The sequence below is a fragment of the Hippocampus comes genome, unplaced genomic scaffold (genome assembly GCF_001891065.2).
Source record: "Hippocampus comes isolate QL1 unplaced genomic scaffold, H_comes_QL1_v1.1 scaffold176, whole genome shotgun sequence".
Lineage (NCBI taxonomy): Eukaryota > Metazoa > Chordata > Actinopteri > Syngnathiformes > Syngnathidae > Hippocampus > Hippocampus comes.
This window is the reverse complement of record NW_017805826.1, coordinates 1,159,610-1,179,286: the sequence shown is the minus strand read 5'-3', so window position 1 is coordinate 1,179,286 and position 19,677 is coordinate 1,159,610. Positions and strand designations below refer to the sequence as shown.

General features: G+C 43.4%; 2 protein-coding genes across 2 annotated transcripts; one reads left to right on the top strand and one right to left on the bottom strand.

Annotated features, from left to right (window-relative positions):
* The first annotated feature begins 815 nt into the window (after positions 1–815).
* disp2 (dispatched RND transporter family member 2) lies at positions 816–13,618 on the top strand. The gene is made up of 10 exons (XM_019887256.1): positions 816–1,700; positions 3,866–4,010; positions 5,647–5,903; positions 5,986–6,015; positions 6,367–6,490; positions 7,595–7,710; positions 7,915–8,009; positions 9,056–9,153; positions 9,781–9,939; positions 10,046–13,618. Exons 1-10 carry the CDS (start codon positions 1,606–1,608, stop codon positions 13,304–13,306), a joined length of 4,380 nt encoding a protein of 1,459 aa, XP_019742815.1. The 5' UTR covers positions 816–1,605; the 3' UTR covers positions 13,307–13,618.
* Positions 13,619–15,905: 2,287 nt separating this feature from the next.
* Positions 15,906–19,273, bottom strand: rpusd2 (RNA pseudouridine synthase domain containing 2). The gene is made up of 3 exons (XM_019887257.1): positions 18,566–19,273; positions 17,242–17,538; positions 15,906–17,164 (listed from the first exon to the last, which is right to left on the bottom strand). The coding sequence occupies exons 1-3, from the start codon at positions 19,232–19,234 to the stop codon at positions 16,382–16,384; spliced, it is 1,749 nt and encodes a 582-aa protein (XP_019742816.1). The 5' UTR covers positions 19,235–19,273; the 3' UTR covers positions 15,906–16,381.
* Between the last annotated feature and the right edge of the window lie 404 nt (positions 19,274–19,677).

Here is a 19,677-nt window from a genome sequence, read left to right as displayed (position 1 = left end):
TGGGAGGAAACCGAAGTCCCCGGAGAAAACCCATGCAGGCTCAGGGAGAACAAGCAAACTCCACACAGGAAGGCTGGAGCCAGACTTGAACCCCGCACCTCTGCATTGTGAGGCCAGCATGCTAACCAGTCCAACACCGTGCCATCAACTTTGTCTACATTATTTAAAATTATCTTATGTGAATGTATTTACAAAAAGCATAGTCTTTCAATAAATTGCTACATATACAAATATGGTATGTATTGTTATAACTAGGAAAAATTACAAGCAGTCATTGAAATGACAGCTATACTTTCAAAATGATACCATTCATTTTGTGCACCAATTGATGTGCTAATCAGTTGACCAGCGTGTTGCCCAAATCAACATAATCGATGTCAAATAAGTTTGACATCTTCGTTGTTTGAAGACCTCTGTATTTGAGGGGGCTTATGAGTTATTGAGGGAATGAAGGGTATGCCAAGAGAACAGTTAACTGCAGTCGATAAGGAGCAATATCACGGAACAGCAGGGTTATGTAGGGAGTGCGAAAGGGGATCTCGCACAGGGCCCCATACAAGCAAGGGTCACCACAGCTTGTACTCTTCACTAATCATATCCAGTACTAGAAAAAATAGGAAAGCACCCAGGAGCGAAACCAGGTCGAAACCAAACTCATCGGTCTCTCTGTACTCAGACCTTCCTCCTGTTCTGATGATCTGCTTCTCAAGACTTTTCAATCTCTTAAGTACCAATATGCAAGATCTCTTGGGATACAATCATAACCATTCTCCTGGTCAACAAAGCAAAACAAAAACCAAGTCTTTCTATACCTCTTGGTGTTTATCCTGCATCTGTTTGCTGAACACACTGAGGGACATATCTCTTCCGCTACATCAGTTTTGTCACCCACGAAAGCAGGTAAAGTTTGTCTACTCCATGTTTACTGCAAAATGGATTTTGACAGAAAGGCCGACCAACAAATTACCAATCCCCCACCACGATTTAGAAATTACAGGCATTTCTTTCCATCAAATCCCTTCTTAACGTAGTTTGAACAATATTATTTATATTTGGAGGAGATAATCTACATTATGGATTTTCACAGTGATAACATCACTGTAATCCACGATAAAAATGCATTTAATTGCAATAATATAGTTTATATGACTCACCATCAAAACTGTGTATTACTATCGCTGTAAAGACACAATTGTTGACACTTGTGTTGTGCAAGTGTACCTAATGTTAAGGCCACGTCGAAGCGATCGCTTTACCCCAATGACGTCATTGTCAATTAATTAGATTAATATAACATCACCGATTGTGGAACCGCTTCAAGCAGCGGGTTGCTTCCGTACAACGGAGAGCCACTTATATCCGTCAGTGGCGGTCCGATTCGGGCGGGTTGGACAGAACCGGGCGGCGTCCTCTGAGCATCACCGTGGATCCGCCAATCGGAGCTCAGCTCCGGGCAGATTAACCCGCAGAGCTCCGGCGGTGCTCCGTAGTCGCCCCAGAAACAAGGCTCGCGTCCAGAGCAGACGGGGAGTGTTCGTTATTTGCTCGAACCTTTCTCACATTGATCCACTTTGGTTGTCCTCGGCAAATGTAAGCGAGCAGGAGATGGATGCTGGCTCGACCACAGGGGACAGCACGGATGCGATAGTGATGGATGATTCTTCTACAGAAGAAAGGGACACCCAAGAGGCTTATCACAGGTGGAGTCACTGTGTTATTATCACGATTAAAGAAACCACATTGCTGTGAACAATTAAGTGCACGCGCCGACAGCTTCTATTGTTTTACCAGGCTGGACACTTAATTAGGTACGACGACACCTAATCAAGATCCAAGAGATTGCAAATAGTGCCTTTACGAAAATAATACTGTTCAACGGATTGGTGCATGTCAAAAAGGCATTTATTGAACCGTGGTAATTTATGGATTTATTTAGTTATACACTTGTGTACAATTTTACAATATTCCGACCCTTTCCATTGAATTATGAGGAAAACCTCTCAATGTAAATGCAGCCTAGTCAGTCCAATTGGACCCAATACAGCTCACTCATCAAAGCTGGAGTACCCGGGTGGAAAAAAAACACAGACAAGCAAACTTGACGCAGGCAGGCCTGACCCTGAGATTCAAAACATGAACCGAAGAACTGTGAGGCTTATATGCAAACTACTACAGTATGCACTGTGCTGTTCTTGGGTATGCATATGACAGTAAAATAAGTCTCACTTCTCAGTACGATTATTTCAAACTAAGCAACACTGTAAGTGATGCAAGATGGCACAAGTGTAGCTTTTTTTTTTTTTTTTACATTACAAAAATCTCACAACACATCCATCTATCCATTTTCAACATTGCTCATCCTGAAAAGGTTGATGAAAAGGGTGCTAGAGCCTATCCCAGCTGATTTTGGGCGAAAGGCAAACTACACCCTGAAGTGGTCGCCAGTCAGTCGCAGGGCATCTCACAACACATCCCTGAGCAAAATAGAACCAAAGATACAATGAGTAGATTAAGTGAAATTGCATACTTAACGGCATACTTAATGATCTCTTACCGTGGTTGTGAATCACTGTGCCCTGTGATTGTCTGGCGACCCGTGCACGGAGTATCCCGCCTCTTGCCTAAAGTGCGGGAAGTGGAATAAAAATATGAACGTATAGAATAATGGAAGAACTGTAAGTACAATTGAATATTCCATCTAGCTTGCTTGCTCCGCTACCGGCTACAGAAGCTTGCATAACTGCAGGGCAGCAGCAGTAAATATAAAACAATTCCTTCGTAATTAAAAAGGCACACAAATTGACAACATCTGGGAATGGTGTACCTAATAAAACAGAACCTTTTGTTTTGTGTATTTTTGGATGCTGTGATGTGGAATTGGGTTGGCCCGGCGTAAGGGTGCAATAAGAATTTACATTCAGAGCACGGTGTGACGCTGGATGAAACCTCCATGGATTATTTTTGTACTCATTGGCTGAAATATTGATGACTTGCTCAAATTGTTTGCGTCGTACACTTCTGTGCTCATTGCTGCCGCCTCTCGACATGACAGACAAAACAAGACCTCTGCTAGGGAGTATCTAATAATGATTTAGTAATCCGCTCAAAAGGAGCAGACATTAAACGTGGTTAAAATTTGAGGAGTCTCTGTTACTGGTTAATGTGCGACAAACAACTCAGACCACCGCTTAGGTGCTCTTCTCCATCACTGTGACGTATTAGAGATGCACATTACAGACCGTGAGGTCACTTGCCTGTGTTGATTTACCGTGTCGCCATAGTGACGCCACGATGGGAAGTGCGGTCGCATTGAGTCCACTGTGGAAAAACAAGCAAGTGCCACGCAGGTAGCACACTACGCAGAGCTCTCGTTTACTGACTCAATTTGGACTAGGGAGAATTATTTTCAACTTAAGGGACTTTTTTCAAAGCTTGCTCTTATCATTTTCATTCATTTGTCTCGTATTAGATTACCCTGAAGCCAGTCTGCAGTCTTACATCACGGTGTGTCTTTTTTGGTTTCACGTGAACAATAAGAAAACGAGTCCTGCTGCTGCCTGGTGGCGTTGTGTTCACCGATTAGTTTACAAGATTGGATGCTGGCAAAACAATCCAGCCAGTTGCCATGCATAAAAGCTCAAGGTCCATGAATACCCAAGGATGTGGCGTATCAGCATATCATTAGACGTGACACCGCATGAGTCACATCTGCTCACTCTCTTACTTTCCCATTTCCTGCTTTCTTCTTTAATTACCTGCTTCCAGTTGTCACCGTGTGACACCCGGAGCTCCGTTCTTTGCCTCATTAGCTCTGCTCACAACTACGACTATTTTTATCATTGCTCCCGTGACCCGTCCTCCACAGCGGGATCCCGGTGCTGTCGCTGTGCCCTCCCGACAGCGTGTATCCGGAACAGACCAATCTGAATGCCATCCAAGCTGATCGCGCGCTTTGTGACAGCTACAGCAGCCTCGATGGACCCTCTTCATCCTGCCAGCTTTATCACCAAGTATGTATGAAATATGCTAGCGCTGTGTTTTATGATATACGACGATGGCCACGCATTAGGCATGAGGTCAGTGAGTCATCTGGTAAAATCCTACAGCTGACAATAAGATGGGCTTGGATGGGAAATTTCAAGTCAGGATTACTCGTGGAGTTATGGGCTTGGCCAGGCAAATTTGTAATTCTCTTGTCTACTAACGGTGCCACCTATCAAGCGAAATTACTTTTTATGAAGGAAAATGAGCATGACTGGAGTGAGCCATTTCAATTCAATCCAATTTATGGAGTGAGAGGCTTGGCATGACCAATTTGTAACTTTTAAATCTACGTAACAAAAGAATTACCATGTCTTGAAATTCCATGAACTAAAATAGGGACGGCCAACTTAAATGTTGGAGGGGGCCCCGATTTTTCATCCGTGCTACTTTGGTGGGGCCACATAGGATCACACGCTTCGCAAACAGATGTGTGACAAAAATGCCATTTTAACTATGGATTAAAAAAATGTGCTTATGTGCGCAAAATACAGGCTCTTTCATAACTTCATTTTTATAATACATTTCTCAATGCATGTATGAAAGATCCCTGATCCTAATCCAACAACAAAAGGTTTAAATCGAACAAAGGGCTCTCTTGCTTACAAATGACTATTCAAGGACAACACAAAACTGCTGAACTGCAAACCAACTAATTTTGTGCATTTTTCCCCAAAAATCAACTCACTCAGGTTTTTTTTCCCCAGTCCGCAAAAAAATTATTAGGCCTACTCACAGTATGACAACCGGTATAAGTGCAACCAAGTCATGTATACCATCTCGTACTGAATGGTGATATTACTACTTATACCTACAGTCGACTCCTGCATACTCACGGATTGGTACCCATGGATTTGCATTATTTTTTCAGTATTTAATTTTCTGTGGGGGCATTTTCTGTTTTGCCAGATAGTTTTTCCACATTCACCATAATGAGTATTTATCAGTTTTTTTTTCAGAATTTCTTTTGGGGGGGGTAAGGGGGGGTTGAAAAAAGTGTGGGGGGGGCTTCTGTGGTGGGGGTGGCTAATTAAGTCAATCCCATTGTATGAAAGGTTTAGTTTGTCAAACCTAACTTAAAATAGCACCACCATTTGGTGGAATTCTAATCTCGAAACGATTTATTGTGGAGGACAGTGGAGTGGAATTGTGAGAAATTTCAAGTCAGTCTTACCTGTGGAGTGACAGCTTTGGCCTGTCAGGTTTGTCATCTTCAAATCTAATCACAGCGCTATAGTTTTGTTGTTAATTTTATTGCCCAAAATATTTCTTGTTGAGAACAGTTTGATTGAGAATTTTCAAGTCTAACATACAATATAGAGTGATGAGCTTGTTCTGTCAAATTCTGTGAACTGAGGTGGACTCCTATTTCAAGTCAGATCACTTCATGGAGTGAGAGGGCTAGCCTGTAACATTTTTAACTTCCAAGTCGATTAACAGCGTCATAATCTATTGACACTACAGTCTAAGGTCCAGAATCATTTTTGAAAGCTGGACTTGTGTGGGAAATTTTGGAAACGCAGGTCTTACCAGATAGACATCTCTCCGAGGTCTCTTTTGCACTGCCTGGAAGCATTTTTTTTCTTCTCTCTCGCCTGCATGTAGGTTCCTCAGGGTCAAGCTGAGCTCTGTAAATGCCCCCACTGCAGCCCGTACGATGCACTCGAGGCAAGCGCGTGCTGCGAGTCAAACAGCACCAGCGGCGCTCACACAGGGGCAAGTGCGGCGGTGCGAGTGGGCCACAGCTGTAGTTCAACCCATCAACGGTCTCACCAGAACGCTGCGATGGACTGCCACTGGCTGCATGGATCCAGTGAAGGCGGCGCACAGAGACCTACGCAGCAGCACGTGGTAACACTTGGGTGTGTTTACCGACTTTATTTCTATTTGTAATAACGTTTGAAACGTGCTATCTAAATAAAAGCGTCTTGCTGTTTTGAACAGGGATGGAGGACTTGACTGCTTTGTGAGAAAGTAAGAAAAGACTGCTTTTTTTTTTTTTTGGGAGAGAGAGCTATTGCATGTCCCACTTGCAAGGCCCAAATCAACTACAACAGTCACACTTATAATTTGTGAAGTGACCATCTTCATGATATTTCCTCAAGTAGTCGCCATGCCACTGATGAAATTTTACCTGTCTGCAGCTGGGTAAATAAAGACCCCTAGCCAATATTTGCAGAAATCCAATGTCTTTGTAAATTTTACAGGTCTTGAATTGTAGTTTCCCATTGTGCCTATTTGCATAAAAAATGTAAAAAAGAAACACTTACTCCGACATTGACAGCTTCATCATTTGCGGTCTTCATTCCTACCTCCGCTTGACAGTTATTCCCAGATGCTGGTGAACTACCCATTCGAGGTTCTCCTGGGATGTGCGTTGCTGCTACTCGGATGTTCTCTGGCCGGCCTCCTCATTGGACCGCTGCCAGACTTCTCCGAGCCTCTGCTGGTGAGTGGTTGAGAATTTTGCCCTCGTTAGGATATTTTGTCTGACGTACAAAAAGACAAGCAGTTGCATGTTCAAATGAGACCAGTAGGTCACGGTTGGGGTCATCGCGGTACAAATTCAAGTATAGGGGAAAAAGTCAGACCGCTTATTAAGCTCTGAGGCGTTCAATGTAGAATCGCATTTTTTTTTCCACCAGAAATAATAGAATTAGCTGAATTAACCCTTTCATGCACCAATGATGATGACCTGTAACCAGATAGATGTTGCTAAAAAATAACATGTTAAAACAACAAATTGCATACTCACCCTTTGATGTTCAGAGTCATTGAACACAGCTGTTGCCATGCAGTCCCATCTGTTGTGGCATCAAAAAAAAAAAAGAAAAGGAAAACAAAATCTAATGGAAAACACAAAACGCCTTTCGAATCTGAAGTTTAGAGATTTGCTCAAGTCTGCCCGATACCTGCTTTAAAACCAGGACTATTTTTCTTGGAAACTTTGGTCAAACTTGAAATTGGAGGACATTTGGGTTGTTCAAATTTCCAGGTTCCACTGCAACCAGAACATTTCAGTTGTCCACACAAATCAGTGCAGTCCTTTTCAAACACAATTCTCATAAGAACGGATTTTTTCGGGAAACTCGTTCACAGCCAGGAAACAATTTGCTGTTTACGCCAAAGCATACAGCCTGTAAAATTGAACTCGCCTTGGGAAACATCTCTTTGAAACTGAAATACTACCAATTCCGGACCACCTCGGGTCGATGGTTAATTAACTTTTTCCAGAATGACTTTGGTCACATCTTGATCATTCTTCGCAATGCGACACTAAATCAGATGTAGTGACACGCTCTGTGATCTTGATGAATTTTAATTAAAGAAAGAAGCGAGGCATTCTCACTGGAGATAAATGAATAGGGAAAATCAAATGTCCTGTTCGTAGTGTCAGTTGAGGACAATCCACGTGTAGCTGAAGTGTAACCGAAAACAGCTGCGTGACTGCTGCGGAGAAGCCGATCTCGAGCATCCACAGAGTCGTCTTGTTTTGATTTGTCTGGGTTTTTTTTGTTGTTTTTGTGTGTGTGTGTGTGTGTTGTTTCTTCAGGGCTTTGAGCCACGAGGAACAAACATCGCAGTTCGTCAATCCAGCTTGTCCAAGCTGCAGGAGAACACTGGCCCGGGGAAACCATTGTCTCTTTTGCCACAGCAGCTCAGCAAAAGGTCAGCGGAGAGTTTGGGCGGAAGGCACGCTTCTCGAGACAACAAGCGCTATTCCGCACGGACAGATTTTACAGATGACATGAGAACAATTCCCTCTCAGTGCTGTGAAAGTCACAAGTCTTGATAGTTTCATGATGTTCTTGGCGGTAATCATTTTGAGATGGTAAAGCAGTAAACAATAGGACAGTCTTGTGTGACTTGCAGCCGTGGAGATGTCGTCCACAACGCCACTGGATTTCGATTCAAGAGGATGCTAGCCAGAGACTCGAGTTCAGAATCATTCCTCTGTGACGCACCTGGTGAGTTCGGCTTGACCAGAAGTCTGCCTCATTTTTATTTTTGCACATGTAACAATACTGTATGTTTGTTATTGTGGGGTTTTCGCATTACACTAAGAGATTTTTATTTTGGGGGGGTCGGGGGGTAATTTGCATTTGAGAGGCAAAATGGGTAGTGAGGCTACTGTCGCTGTTATCTTTGTAAAGGCAGAAGTAACTATCGAGCGGTTTGATCGATTCAGATCTCCATTTCTGACACATGGTTCAATCCATGGTTCCATTTTTTTAAATGAACCCTTTCAGGGACTGCGGTTACTACAGTTATCGTGTTATCAGGTTACAGGGTGCATGAAAGGGTCCATAAACACAATGTGAGATGAATTTATTTATTTATAAAAAAAAAAAAAAAGATATCCGTATAAGGAATACACTTGTCTGAGTAGACTGTGTTCTCTTCTATGCCCCACTTGAAATAATTTCGGGACGGTGTCTTTGAAGGTGCATGAACACATTAAGACGTGTTGCCCGTGACGTAGAGAAGCACATTTTGAGGCTTGCTGACAACACAATTTCCTTCTCTGCATACAGCTGAGTTAAATGAGCTTGGAATGGCCGCAATTTTATGGTTATTAGTTAAACTAGCTATCTTTGCTCCGCTCCTCCGCTCAGCTATACAGTATGTACTTATATAGTTGAACTATCATTAGCTGTAGCCACAGTTTTGCTAACTCCTGTCAAATGACCGGCAACAAATTAAGTGGTGACACGACACGCTGTTGGTTGGAGGTTCACTGAAGAAATATATCTGAATAATTATTCATGTTAATTATATTATGGATTGTTTCACCGTACGCTCCCGTGGCACAAACTGGGAGTTGGAAGAGGAGACGCAGGTTTGCGTCTTACTGTACGTTTTTGGTTTTGATACTGAATCCTCACAGGCTTAGCGCGACTAGTTTTGTTTTATTGAATGCCCGAAATCACCGAATTGTTTTAAATGCCAGAAGAAAAGGATGACTCCTCAGTTGTCATGTTATATGTTGAGTCAATCTGTCTCCTCCTCACAGGCGAGCATTTGGCGCAGCTCGTGTTCCGCTCAGAAAGCTCAGCCAGTCTCTGGAGCCTGAAGGCCATCCATGCCATGTGCGAGATGGAGCAATCCAGGGTATGATCTGATTTATAACTCGTGCATCCATTTCAGCATTAGTCTTCAGCCATCTGCTTGCTTCCTAGGCTCCTCAATCACTCCGGTCAACAAATGTATACTAATTTGTTTCATCGGAGATGCAAGTGTACTATAAAATTTGTTTTGTTTTGTTTTTTTTTTGCACCGATTAAGAATCTGCCCTTGTTTTTTTTCTTCTAGCACATCAGATTTTCATACTACAGTAATTACTATGACTGCTACTTTTGACAATAATAATAATAATAATAACAATGATAATTTTAAAGAGATGTAATGGTGAGGACTTCAGTAATATTTATGAATTAAGTGTTACATTCAGCAACAGGTGGAATTGTTTTTTTCTAAAAAGTCATAGCCACAAATTAGAACACCTGGTAAAATCTAGATTGCACAAGCTTTTGGTTCATGGAGAAAAAAAAAAAAAGAAAATATCTCAAAAGGCCAATGTGTTAGAACAAAAAAAGTGAAGCCATCTCTGATTCAAATTTGCTGTTGACCAGCATCATCATCCCATTTTGAAATCCTTGGGAACATTGGCTCTCATGAAACTTAACTGGATAATTAGTCACAGAACGCTTTCAAAAACGTCTCCCTTGTTTGTCTCAGATACGCTCCAAGGCACCGTTCCAGGATGTGTGCCAGCAACATATGAGAGGCGAGGCTGAGATGGCATCAAGAAGCAGCTGCTGTCCCAGCTGGTCCCTGGGAAATTACTTAGCCGCCCTCACTAACGCCTCCTTCTGCCTTGACCTCACCGCACAACAGGTAGCAAACACAGACCTGCTGACACACCGGGGATCCATTTGGCCCAGCGATTCCTTTTTGACATGTTTGAAAGCCATTTCATGTCGAATGAATTGTTTTCCCTTAGGTCTCGGAGGCGCTTCACCTCCTCCGCAAGTGTGCGCCGTACTACCATGATGGACATCTAGCGGAGGTCTGTTTTCAGAGACCCAAACATGGCAGCTGCTCTTCTGTCCCGTCACGCTGCAAACAGTCCCGCATAGTGTTCCAAATCTTGCACTTCCTGGTTGATAAAGATTTCCTGGGACCGCAGACGGCCCAGTATCAGATTCCCACCCTCAAATACAGTCTTCTCTTTCTACCGGTGGATAAGGGGGAACGCATGATGGAGATCTACATGAGGAGTCTAAAGGGAAGCGATCTGACATATAAGAACACGACGATCACCGGCATGGACCTCGGAATCAAGCAGACACTGTTCAAGTATTATCTAGCAAGAGACTCGGTGTTCCCCATTCTCGCAATCATTTCCCTTCTGATCACAATGGCTCTCTATCTTCACTCTCTCTTCATGGTGGCATTATCTGTGGTAGCAATCAGCGGGTCCCTCCTCACTTCCTATTTCCTCTATAAAGTAGCATTTCGCCTGACTTTCTTCCCACTGGTTAACCTCTCGGCGGCGCTTATTCTCCTGGGAAGTTGCTCCAATCACGTTTTTATCTTTGCAGACTTCTGGAATATGCAGCTGTCCCAGAAGCCCTCGGCGGCCTTGGAGAAGAGAGTACACAGGGTTTTGCAGGAAATGGGCTATTTGATATTAGCTTCGGGGTTGACTTCCAGCGCAGCATTTTGCTCCGGTTATCTCAGCAGCATCACGGCTATCAGATGCTTTGCGGTTTATCTTGGAACCGCCTCGTTTATTAGTTCCCTCTTGGCACTTGTGTGGCTGCCGTGCTCTTTTATCTTGCGTGAACGTTACACGGAAACATCCGCTCGACCGCCGGGGTGGAAGCCCTGTTGTGTCAAGAAGCCAGGCGGCTTCTGGGATGCGGGCTCACGCAAGCGGTTCCTTTTCACATTTGGGCAGAAGCTGAGAGAACTAAAACGAGGTCTCGCTGACACGTCCAATTTAGTGTTCCTCAAAATCCTGCCTTGCGGAGTGGTCAAGTTCCGATACATCTGGGTGTGCTGGTTCGCTGTGCTGGCTGCGGGTGGCACCTACATGTCCTGCTTTGATCCAGGAATGAAGCTGCCGACACTCGACAGCGCAATCACTCAGCTTTTCCGTTCCAGTCACCCATTTGAGCGATACGATGCGGAATATCGTCACATGTTTATGTTTGACCGACAGATGAATGGAGAAGATCGGCCTGTGACACTGATGCTTGTTTGGGGCATCAAAGCCACCGATAACGGCAATCACTTCAACCCAAAAAGTAACGGCTCTTTGGTGCTCGATCCTGACTTTACAATGAGTCGATCTCACGCTCAGGTTTGGTTGAGGGACCTGTGCGGACATGTGCAAAACCAAAGTTTTTACTCTGCGCCTTCCCCTGGGGACAAAGAAGCCATGACAGATAATATCTGTTTTGTGGAGCAGCTCTTGCATTGGGTCTCTCTCAGAAGGTGCTCGGGGAGTGACGTCACACTCCATATTTGCTGTAACAATGTCACGTTCCCTTTCCCTCCTCGTGTTTTTGAGAAGTGCCTGAGCATGATGTTGGCGGAGAGGCACGCCGAGGGCCATTTGACACATGGCGGCGGGGTGTACTTCCAGCCAGATGGTCGGATTGCCGCCCTCGTGCTGGCATTCAAAACCACATACCGCTACAGCTTCAACTTCAGCCAAACAAAAGTTTTCTACAGAGAAACCCTGGCGTGGTTTAACAAAGAAATATCGGGGGCGCCGGCAGGGTTGGAAAACGGCTGGTTCATCAGTCAGCTGTCTCTCTTTGACCTCCAACAAGCACTGAGCTCGGAGATGTTGCTGGTAGCTGGCACTTCGGTGTCTCTTACGTTTGTTTTGCTGCTCTTAACCACCTGCAATGTTCCCTTAAGCCTGTTTGGGACGGTGGCAGTAGGTGGCAGCGTGTTCGTCACTGTCGGACTGCTGGTTCTTCTGGAGTGGCAACTGAGTGGCATCGAGGCTCTCCTCATCTCATCTGCAGCCGGGTTATCTGTTGACTTTGTGGCCAACTATTGTATGTCCTATTGTTTTGCACCGCACTCAGACAAAATCGGGAAAGTAGCACATTCGACTAAAATGATGGGCTGTCCTGTAGCAATAGTTTCTGGCGCATTTTTCTGCACTGGGATCATCATGCTGCCTTCGACAGTCTTGCTCTTCAGGAAATTGGGAATTTTCTTGTTTTTGGTGAAATGCGTAGCATGTGGATTTGCAACCTTCTTTTTCCAGTCACTGTGCTGCTTTTTTGGCCCTCAGAAAGGACGTGGGAGAATTCCAGTCCCGTGTTTGTCGGACCCGTCTGGGGGATTGCTGTCATATTGTTCAGGAGCAGAACCGGGCCCCGTGTCTACTCACGGGGCCTTAGGAGGAGCAAGCGCAAAGCAAACTTATGACAAAGACACGGGTTGTTACCTCTACCCAAACCAACAGAGGCTGAAACAGACGGGAACAGGAGGCGGGGTCAGGGGCCCAGAGCAGTACGAGCTGCAGCCTTTGGCCTATCGACTGAGTGACAGCTTTGAGAACAGCACTTGCACAAGTAAGCTGTCCAATAGGCCGTCCGTGCTCTCTGATGAGATTGAGTACTGTGGCAGGGATGCATCCTTGGATGGGGAAAGTGGGGACATGTGTCGTCACCAAGCGCCTCCAGCTCTGCAGACTTCATCACCATACAAAGAGAACCCAACACGATCCGTATGCCTGGCAAAAGATGACATGACCAGTGGCAAGAGGCTCTGTAAAACCTGCCAAAATCGTTCTAATACGCTGCAGCAGTGGACCAATAAAACATTTTCATCCTCCTCCAGCATGGATGAAACTGTAGTTAGCCACACACTGGAGACCACTGACCAGCCATGTCTGTGCACAGAGGATCAAATCACAGAAGAAAGAATCCTTCAGCCCTCCTCGCAGTCTCTGAGCTCCTGCGAGTTTCTGGATGACTCCAACGAAACATGTTTGAGTGACATTGAACCGGGGTCTTCCAATGCCCAGCAAAGCGTCGGAGAAACTCAGTTACAACCGGGACACCTGAATGGGAAGAGAGACACTCTGCGTCTTTCACTCAAAGAGACAGTTTATGAGATGGGTGGTAAAGGTCGGAGCAGTCAGACTGAGGAAATTGTTATTTTACCCAACAGTAAGCCAGACCTCCCGGATGTTTGGATAAAGAGAGATGGACAACGGGATGATGCGCTATAAGCAGAAGACATGCATGAATAGACTTAATTGGTGTCTTTACGCAAGTATATGGAAACTAACTCATTTGGCCAACAAAAAAACTAAAGCCAACCATCCACTCAAGCATGATCACCTATTGCAAAAGCTTGTGTCCGCACATGTATCACTGGCCTTTTACATTTATCAACAGTCCCCCCACCCCCCCCATAAAAAATGGAAAGATTTGACCACAGATTACATTTAATCAAAACAATAGTGACTTCCTTCCAAAATTAATGTTTATAAAATTTGCGCAAAGTTGGGTCAAGTCACTGTCAAAACCTTACTAGACTACCAACAAAACAATATCAGAAGGAACAATCAGAAGGAACAGTAAGACATCATATGAAACCATCATCGACGTAGTACTCCAAAGATACCGAGTGTCAACTGGAAGGCCGATTGAGGGAAAGAAATGTGGAATAACACGCAATTGTAGTTACAACATTGGTCAATAGGGGGCTTTTGCTGGACAAGAGCAGAAGGCCGATTGAGGGAAAGAAATGTGGAATAACACACAATTGTAGTTACAACATTGGTCAATAGGGGGTGCTCTTGTCCAGCAAAAGCAACAAACGTATTCACATCCAGATTTTTGAAGATTACAGTACTGTATTTATATTTAAGGTTTAAATATCTGTGTAGTCTGCTAAAGTTCAGACAAACCAGTTTCAACTACAATCAAAATTGATTCAAATCGGTAAGCAAGTGTGATGGTCTTAATGCATTAGTTTTGAGTTGGCTGGACCACAATGTTTGTCTCTTGTGGCCATTGAGGAAACGATCAGTTCAATGTTTGTCAATTGTCAAGAGTTGCTGGCAAAGTGTGCTTGTGCTTTAAGTGAACGTTTACGTATGTGTGGGTTTCAGTATATCATAAGAATCCATAAAATGTATTTGAGTTATGATAATGAAAGAAGAGTCATTGCTGACTTTGTTGCAGCGTTGTTGAAAAAGAAAAAAAAAGAGGGTAAGGGGGCAATTTTCTTTGGAACAGAAATGTTTTATCTTTGCCCAGACCCCAACTGTATCATTTCGTGTTTCATTACAAAACAGAAATGAACAAAACGTGCCAAACATCATGAATTGTATATGCAAAAATAGCTGTTTATGTGCGCAAGGTACATGAAAGTGTTCGTATTGTGATGTCATAGTTGTGTCTCAGAATGTGACGACTCCGACTTGTTTTGCCAACGGTCTTTATTCCAACTGCTGTAACAGGTATTCGCATTCAGTCAACTGCTACTTTGCGACACTGCTGTAACATTGTGTAGCAGTATGGTATACGACAATATACAGTACTGTACTACAATAGTGAGTGTAAAATTGAAGTATTCTGTCTTGAGGTTCAGAAAATTGTCTCGGAAACCGATATTGCATTGTGAACCGGGATGTTTCACACGGGTCCGAATTCGAGTCTTTGGTTTTAAGTACCTGCCGAGACCAAGTCCGATACTTAATTTGGCAACGCATTAAGAAAAAAAGAATGTGAATCAGATTTTCTAAAATTAATAGAGAAATATACATACAGATATGTATACACATCACTTTGTATGTGTTGCATGTTGTTTTATATAAATTTACATTACATGGTACTTTCCACCAAATCAGTGCCAATTGCTTTGTGTATCACTCCCAAAATCAACTCAAACTTGCTCTATTAGCGTGACTAACGACCCCGCTCCTAATTAAAACATAAAAATCAGAAACATGACATTGTACAATGTAAAACCAAACCATGTTGTGTTAGCACGTTTGGATTATTTTGTAGCGTTTTGATAATAATCATAATAATAATAAAATAAACGATCCTTTTCATCATATGCCGGCTCAGTTGAAAAATCACGTGATCGCCCTCGATTTGCGATCACGTAATTGGATCGGGACGTTCCTATTTGTGACAATTTAACGAGCCTTCGCAACAACTTCATCGGACATGTAGAACGTATTCATTTATTTCAGGCTTCTGAAGTTAATGTAATGCAGGTCACACTGCCTTTAACAGGTCTTGAAACGGTTACATTTTCCATTCAGATGAAATTAAACATTTTCCTGCAGTGAGTTTTATTTGCTTTCATTTTTTTCCACAGCTCATTTACAACTTATTACCCTTAAGCTAAAAGAATTAAACAGAAAACAAAGTCATTGTCATTCTCATTGTCCGATAGCCTCACACGTCCACTTTATCAGAATTTCTAAGATTCTGCTGCATGTACGTACTATTGCGCAGCGAAACTATGAAAAAAAAAAGAGCATCTCCATTGACTCTCATACATGCCCTTCAAACTCATGCAGTACTTCCACTTCAGACCTCACCTTCCCATTCACTTTGAAGATAAGAGCTGATTGCTCATACTTTCTTTTAATCAACCATGTGTCCACAACTTTGGAAAATGAATTACCGGTACTTTTTTTTTTAATGTGGCAATATTGGGAAGTTATATTTGAGAGAAAATCAGGTGGCTGAAAAATTAGGCTATGTAAAATGTAAACCCAAACAGTTAATTTCATCTTGATACACATTCTTACAAGCTTAGTATCTTCTTCTTCTCCTTTCGGCACGTCCCTATTCAGGAAGGCCTTTTAAGTAACTGGATTTATTCATCATGGGAAAATATTCCTTGAACATTCACGATCAGAAACACTCCATACAGGTTGGCTGAAACATTTCTGGAGCTGAAACTTGGTCATTGTCACTATAAAGTGTCCTTGGTGTCCTCATCAGAATTGCCCTGTCATTATGAAAATGTAGCAGAAAAATGAAACTCTAAGGCCCAATCATAAGTGGCCAATCATTTTCACATACCAGTACAAAATAAAAATAAAATTGTAATGTCCTTTCTTCATCCTATGCCATCTTTTTCATTGGATGCATGTGATTTGTAGCATGGCCAACAAATGTGGTTGGTACCAGATGGGAACGCTAATTCTTGTAAGAACAGAAGGCAATAAAACAAATGCATATTTTGGAATATTTTTCCAGTCAACCCCCCATGAAAATCACGGCAAAATTCATCTCATGTGGAAAGCAATGACTCTTTCAGTGGAGTTCTTGGATCAGTCCACTTCCAACCAGTCATCTTTGGCCCAGTCAGGTAACCGTGTAGAATATTCAAAGTCGGGTCCTTTGTAGCGCAAAGCGTGTAAGTACATGATGAGTTCTTTTTCGGTGGGGTCAGCTCGTACTAGCTTGCACTCACTACACAGGGGGTCTGTTCTTGTCTGCATTTGATCTTCATGTAATGTATCTGGAAGAGGGTCCTGAGATTCTTTAAGAAAGATGTTGTCACTGACAACATCTGAAGCACATGCCGCCTCCTTCACATTGGCCTGCGGTATTATTTTACCAGACTGTGACTGGTGAGTTTCTCCACTCCTCTCAGCTTCACGTGAACCATCTCCCAGATTATTATCCTTCTGTCCCTCTTGAGACAACATGCTGCCATTGTCAGTTCCATCCAGCAGGTGGAGGACCTCTTGGCCCTGATGTTCCTCAACCAGAGCTTTGAAGAGCTCCTGATCACTCTTTCCCACCAACCCCCCTTTTCCCCTGTGAGGACCCCAAGCGGAGGCACCGTAGATGGGATCATTGAGGATGGGGAATCCCAGGTACTGGAGGTGCACCCTGATTTGATGAGTGCGGCCAGTCAGGGGCAAACAACGCACCACGCTTGTCTTGCCATTAAAACTCAGTCTTTGGAACACCGTCCGACAGTCCTTTCCCTTCGGGTCCACACGGCAGAGCCCAATTTTAAAGGACACAACCAGGATGGGCTCCTCGCAGACCAACTCACCCTCTGGAAACTCACCTTCCACTCGGCACACATATTCCTTTTCAAGCTGTTAGGGGAAAATGCAAGGCTCTAAATGTTCTCCACGCACAAGTGGCAGAAACAAGTCTGGAAGAAAGACCCTACCTGTCTGTCTCTCACCAGCTGGTCCAGTTTCTTCGAGATCTCCAAAGTCCTGGCAAAGAGCAGCACTCCCGAGGTGAGCCGGTCCAGTCTGTGGACCGTGTGCAGCTCCGAGATCCCTCGCTCTTTGCCCAGGATGAAAATCACCGTGTTGTGTCGGAAACGGCCACAAGGGTGGACGGGGATGGAAGCGGGCTTGTCAACCACAAGGACTTTTCCATCGTCCACCAGGACCTCCAGAGGCTTGCCTACGACAGGGGGCTCGTGACGATGGACTGTATTCTCCATGTGGTCATTGTTCTGCGTCAGGGACAATGCGGTAGCCTCAGTGTTTGCATGTTAATGTGAAACAATTACTGATTTTAACTTGGTTTTCATCAAACTGTTTTGTAAACAGAGGACCACTTGTACTGAAGGAAGTCACTTACAACACATCGGATGAACAGCATGATTTGAGCAGACTTACAGTCAAAGTAAATAGACTCCATCTTCACCTATTGTTGAAGCTAATCTAGGGCAAGTATTGTACACTTGCTGCCTCGAGAGTTGTATGAGACAAAATACTTGATTAAATGTGCATAATAACACTGGCTTAAACTTTTTTTTTTTGTTTTTAAATCATGCTCAGTACATTTGTCAAGAACAGGTCAGTTGTATTTAACTTTGCAATTATTTTTTTTAGAACTGCTTGTTTTTGAACATTTAATTAAGTGCAATGTTTTGTGAAACTTTATTGTGCACTACATTTTAATGGAATGGCTTAGTAGAGTTGTTTTATGATCTTACAATCACACCCAAATATACATTTTAGCAATAAAACCCCTGTCTTGTTTATGCATATATCTTGTTTTAATGTTTTAACTGTTTTTGTAGGTCTGACTTTTATTGCATGGACAGCACTTTGTATGCAGCGAGGGTTGTTTTTAAAGTGCTCTATAAATAGTTGAGTTTATTTTAACACTAGCCTTGCTACTATTCGGCTAGTGTATTTTAGTGTTAGTCATTATGGTGGTACATAAAGCATTGTTGTTAATTATAAGTGGTAAGTAATTGTGATACAAATGTACTAAATGGCTGCGATTGGCTGGCAACCGGTTCAAGAGTTTCCCCCACCTACAGCCCAAAGACAGCTGGGATAGGCTCCAGCACCCCCCGCGACCCTAGTGAGGATAAAGCGGTTCGGAGAATGAATGAATGAATATACTAAATGGTCACCTTGCTGCCTTACTGAAAGCCACAAACTGAGAGACAGATTCCATGTTTTGGCATGATATCCTAAGCATGCAATTAAGTGCTGTATTGTATTTAGAATTATCATGGCACTGACCTTGAGTACCACTGACAGGTCTTCCACGGGGGTCTCATTCAAGCGGATGCGACCCTCTTTGACAGCCTTCTGGTAGTATTCAATGGACTCTGCTCGGAACTCACTCTGAAACACTTCCAAAAGGGTCTTCCCTATCCAGCGACCTTTACAGTAGGTCTTAAAGTCAAAGTAATACGGGTGTACTTTCCGCAGGCCGTCCTCGAAGTAGTACGAGGTCTCGTCGAAATGTTCCTGGCTGAAACTGACACCAGGGTTACGCTTCTGCGGAGGAGGCACATATCTCTCCCCGGGACGGAGCTTCTTTCCTCGGTCTCCTCTGCGCTTTTTTCCCCTGCCGCTCACCTCGTCGCTTTTCCGTTTGCCGGTTACTTTAGCCTCTTCCACAGCGGTTCCCTCAGCTGACACCGGGCTGCTTTCTTCCACCGGAGTGGTAGCTTCCAGTTCCATGGGAGACTCACAACGAATTGTGACGTTCTCTTGTGTAAAAATTGGCCAAAGTGTGAGGCTACTACGACTAGAAAGAGCTCTTTTACGGAAATTAAAAGATAAAGAACTGTACTGAACATATATCGTTTTGTTCACCAAATGTCTTGTGGTTTCAACGCAAAGTAAAAATGACAAGCGTGGAGTTAATTTTCCAAATGCTACGACCGTCCAAGCCGCGTGCATCGCTGGGAGGTTCTTCCCAACAGCAGGCGCACGTATGTGACGTCATTATGTAGTCCGAACAAATAAACACGTCGGTTACAATTTGAAAGAGTAATGCTGGGGCTAAAAATAAGAAATCAGTCAAAACCTTGAATTGTGTTCCGATTTTAATGTTTTTAATTTATGTTATTTTACTGTTTTTTCCCCCTGTGTTGCTTCTATATGCAGTTTACAATTTGTTCTATAAAAAATTGGTGGAAAAAAAAACATTCCAAGTACCACTTCAAAAAATAAAATTGTCTAAATGCCACCATAATGACAACATTGAGATATTGTACTGTACTGTAAGGCTCAAGTGTCGATCATAACAAGGCATCGTGACATTGTGCATTTTGAATATTAGAAGTGTACGGTCAACAAAACAAAAAGAAACCCGTGTATGCACAGATTTACTTTGATGTGTT

Excerpts from the sequence above, each read along its gene's own strand:
- disp2 (XM_019887256.1), top strand. The coding sequence starts at position 1,606 with ATGGATGCTGGCTCGACCACAGGGGACAGCACGGATGCGATAGTGATG. Across the intron at positions 4,011-5,646 it reads CCTGCCAGCTTTATCACCAA|GTTCCTCAGGGTCAAGCTGA; the intron begins GTATGTATGAAA and ends GCCTGCATGTAG. Across the intron at positions 7,711-7,914 it reads CCACAGCAGCTCAGCAAAAG|CCGTGGAGATGTCGTCCACA; the intron begins GTCAGCGGAGAG and ends TGTGACTTGCAG.
- rpusd2 (XM_019887257.1), bottom strand. The coding sequence starts at position 19,234 with ATGCACGCGGCTTGGACGGTCGTAGCATTTGGAAAATTAACTCCACGC. Across the intron at positions 17,539-18,565 it reads ACCTGTCAGTGGTACTCAAG|AACAATGACCACATGGAGAA; the intron begins GTCAGTGCCATG and ends TCCCTGACGCAG. Across the intron at positions 17,165-17,241 it reads AGCTGGTGAGAGACAGACAG|CTTGAAAAGGAATATGTGTG; the intron begins GTAGGGTCTTTC and ends TTCCCCTAACAG.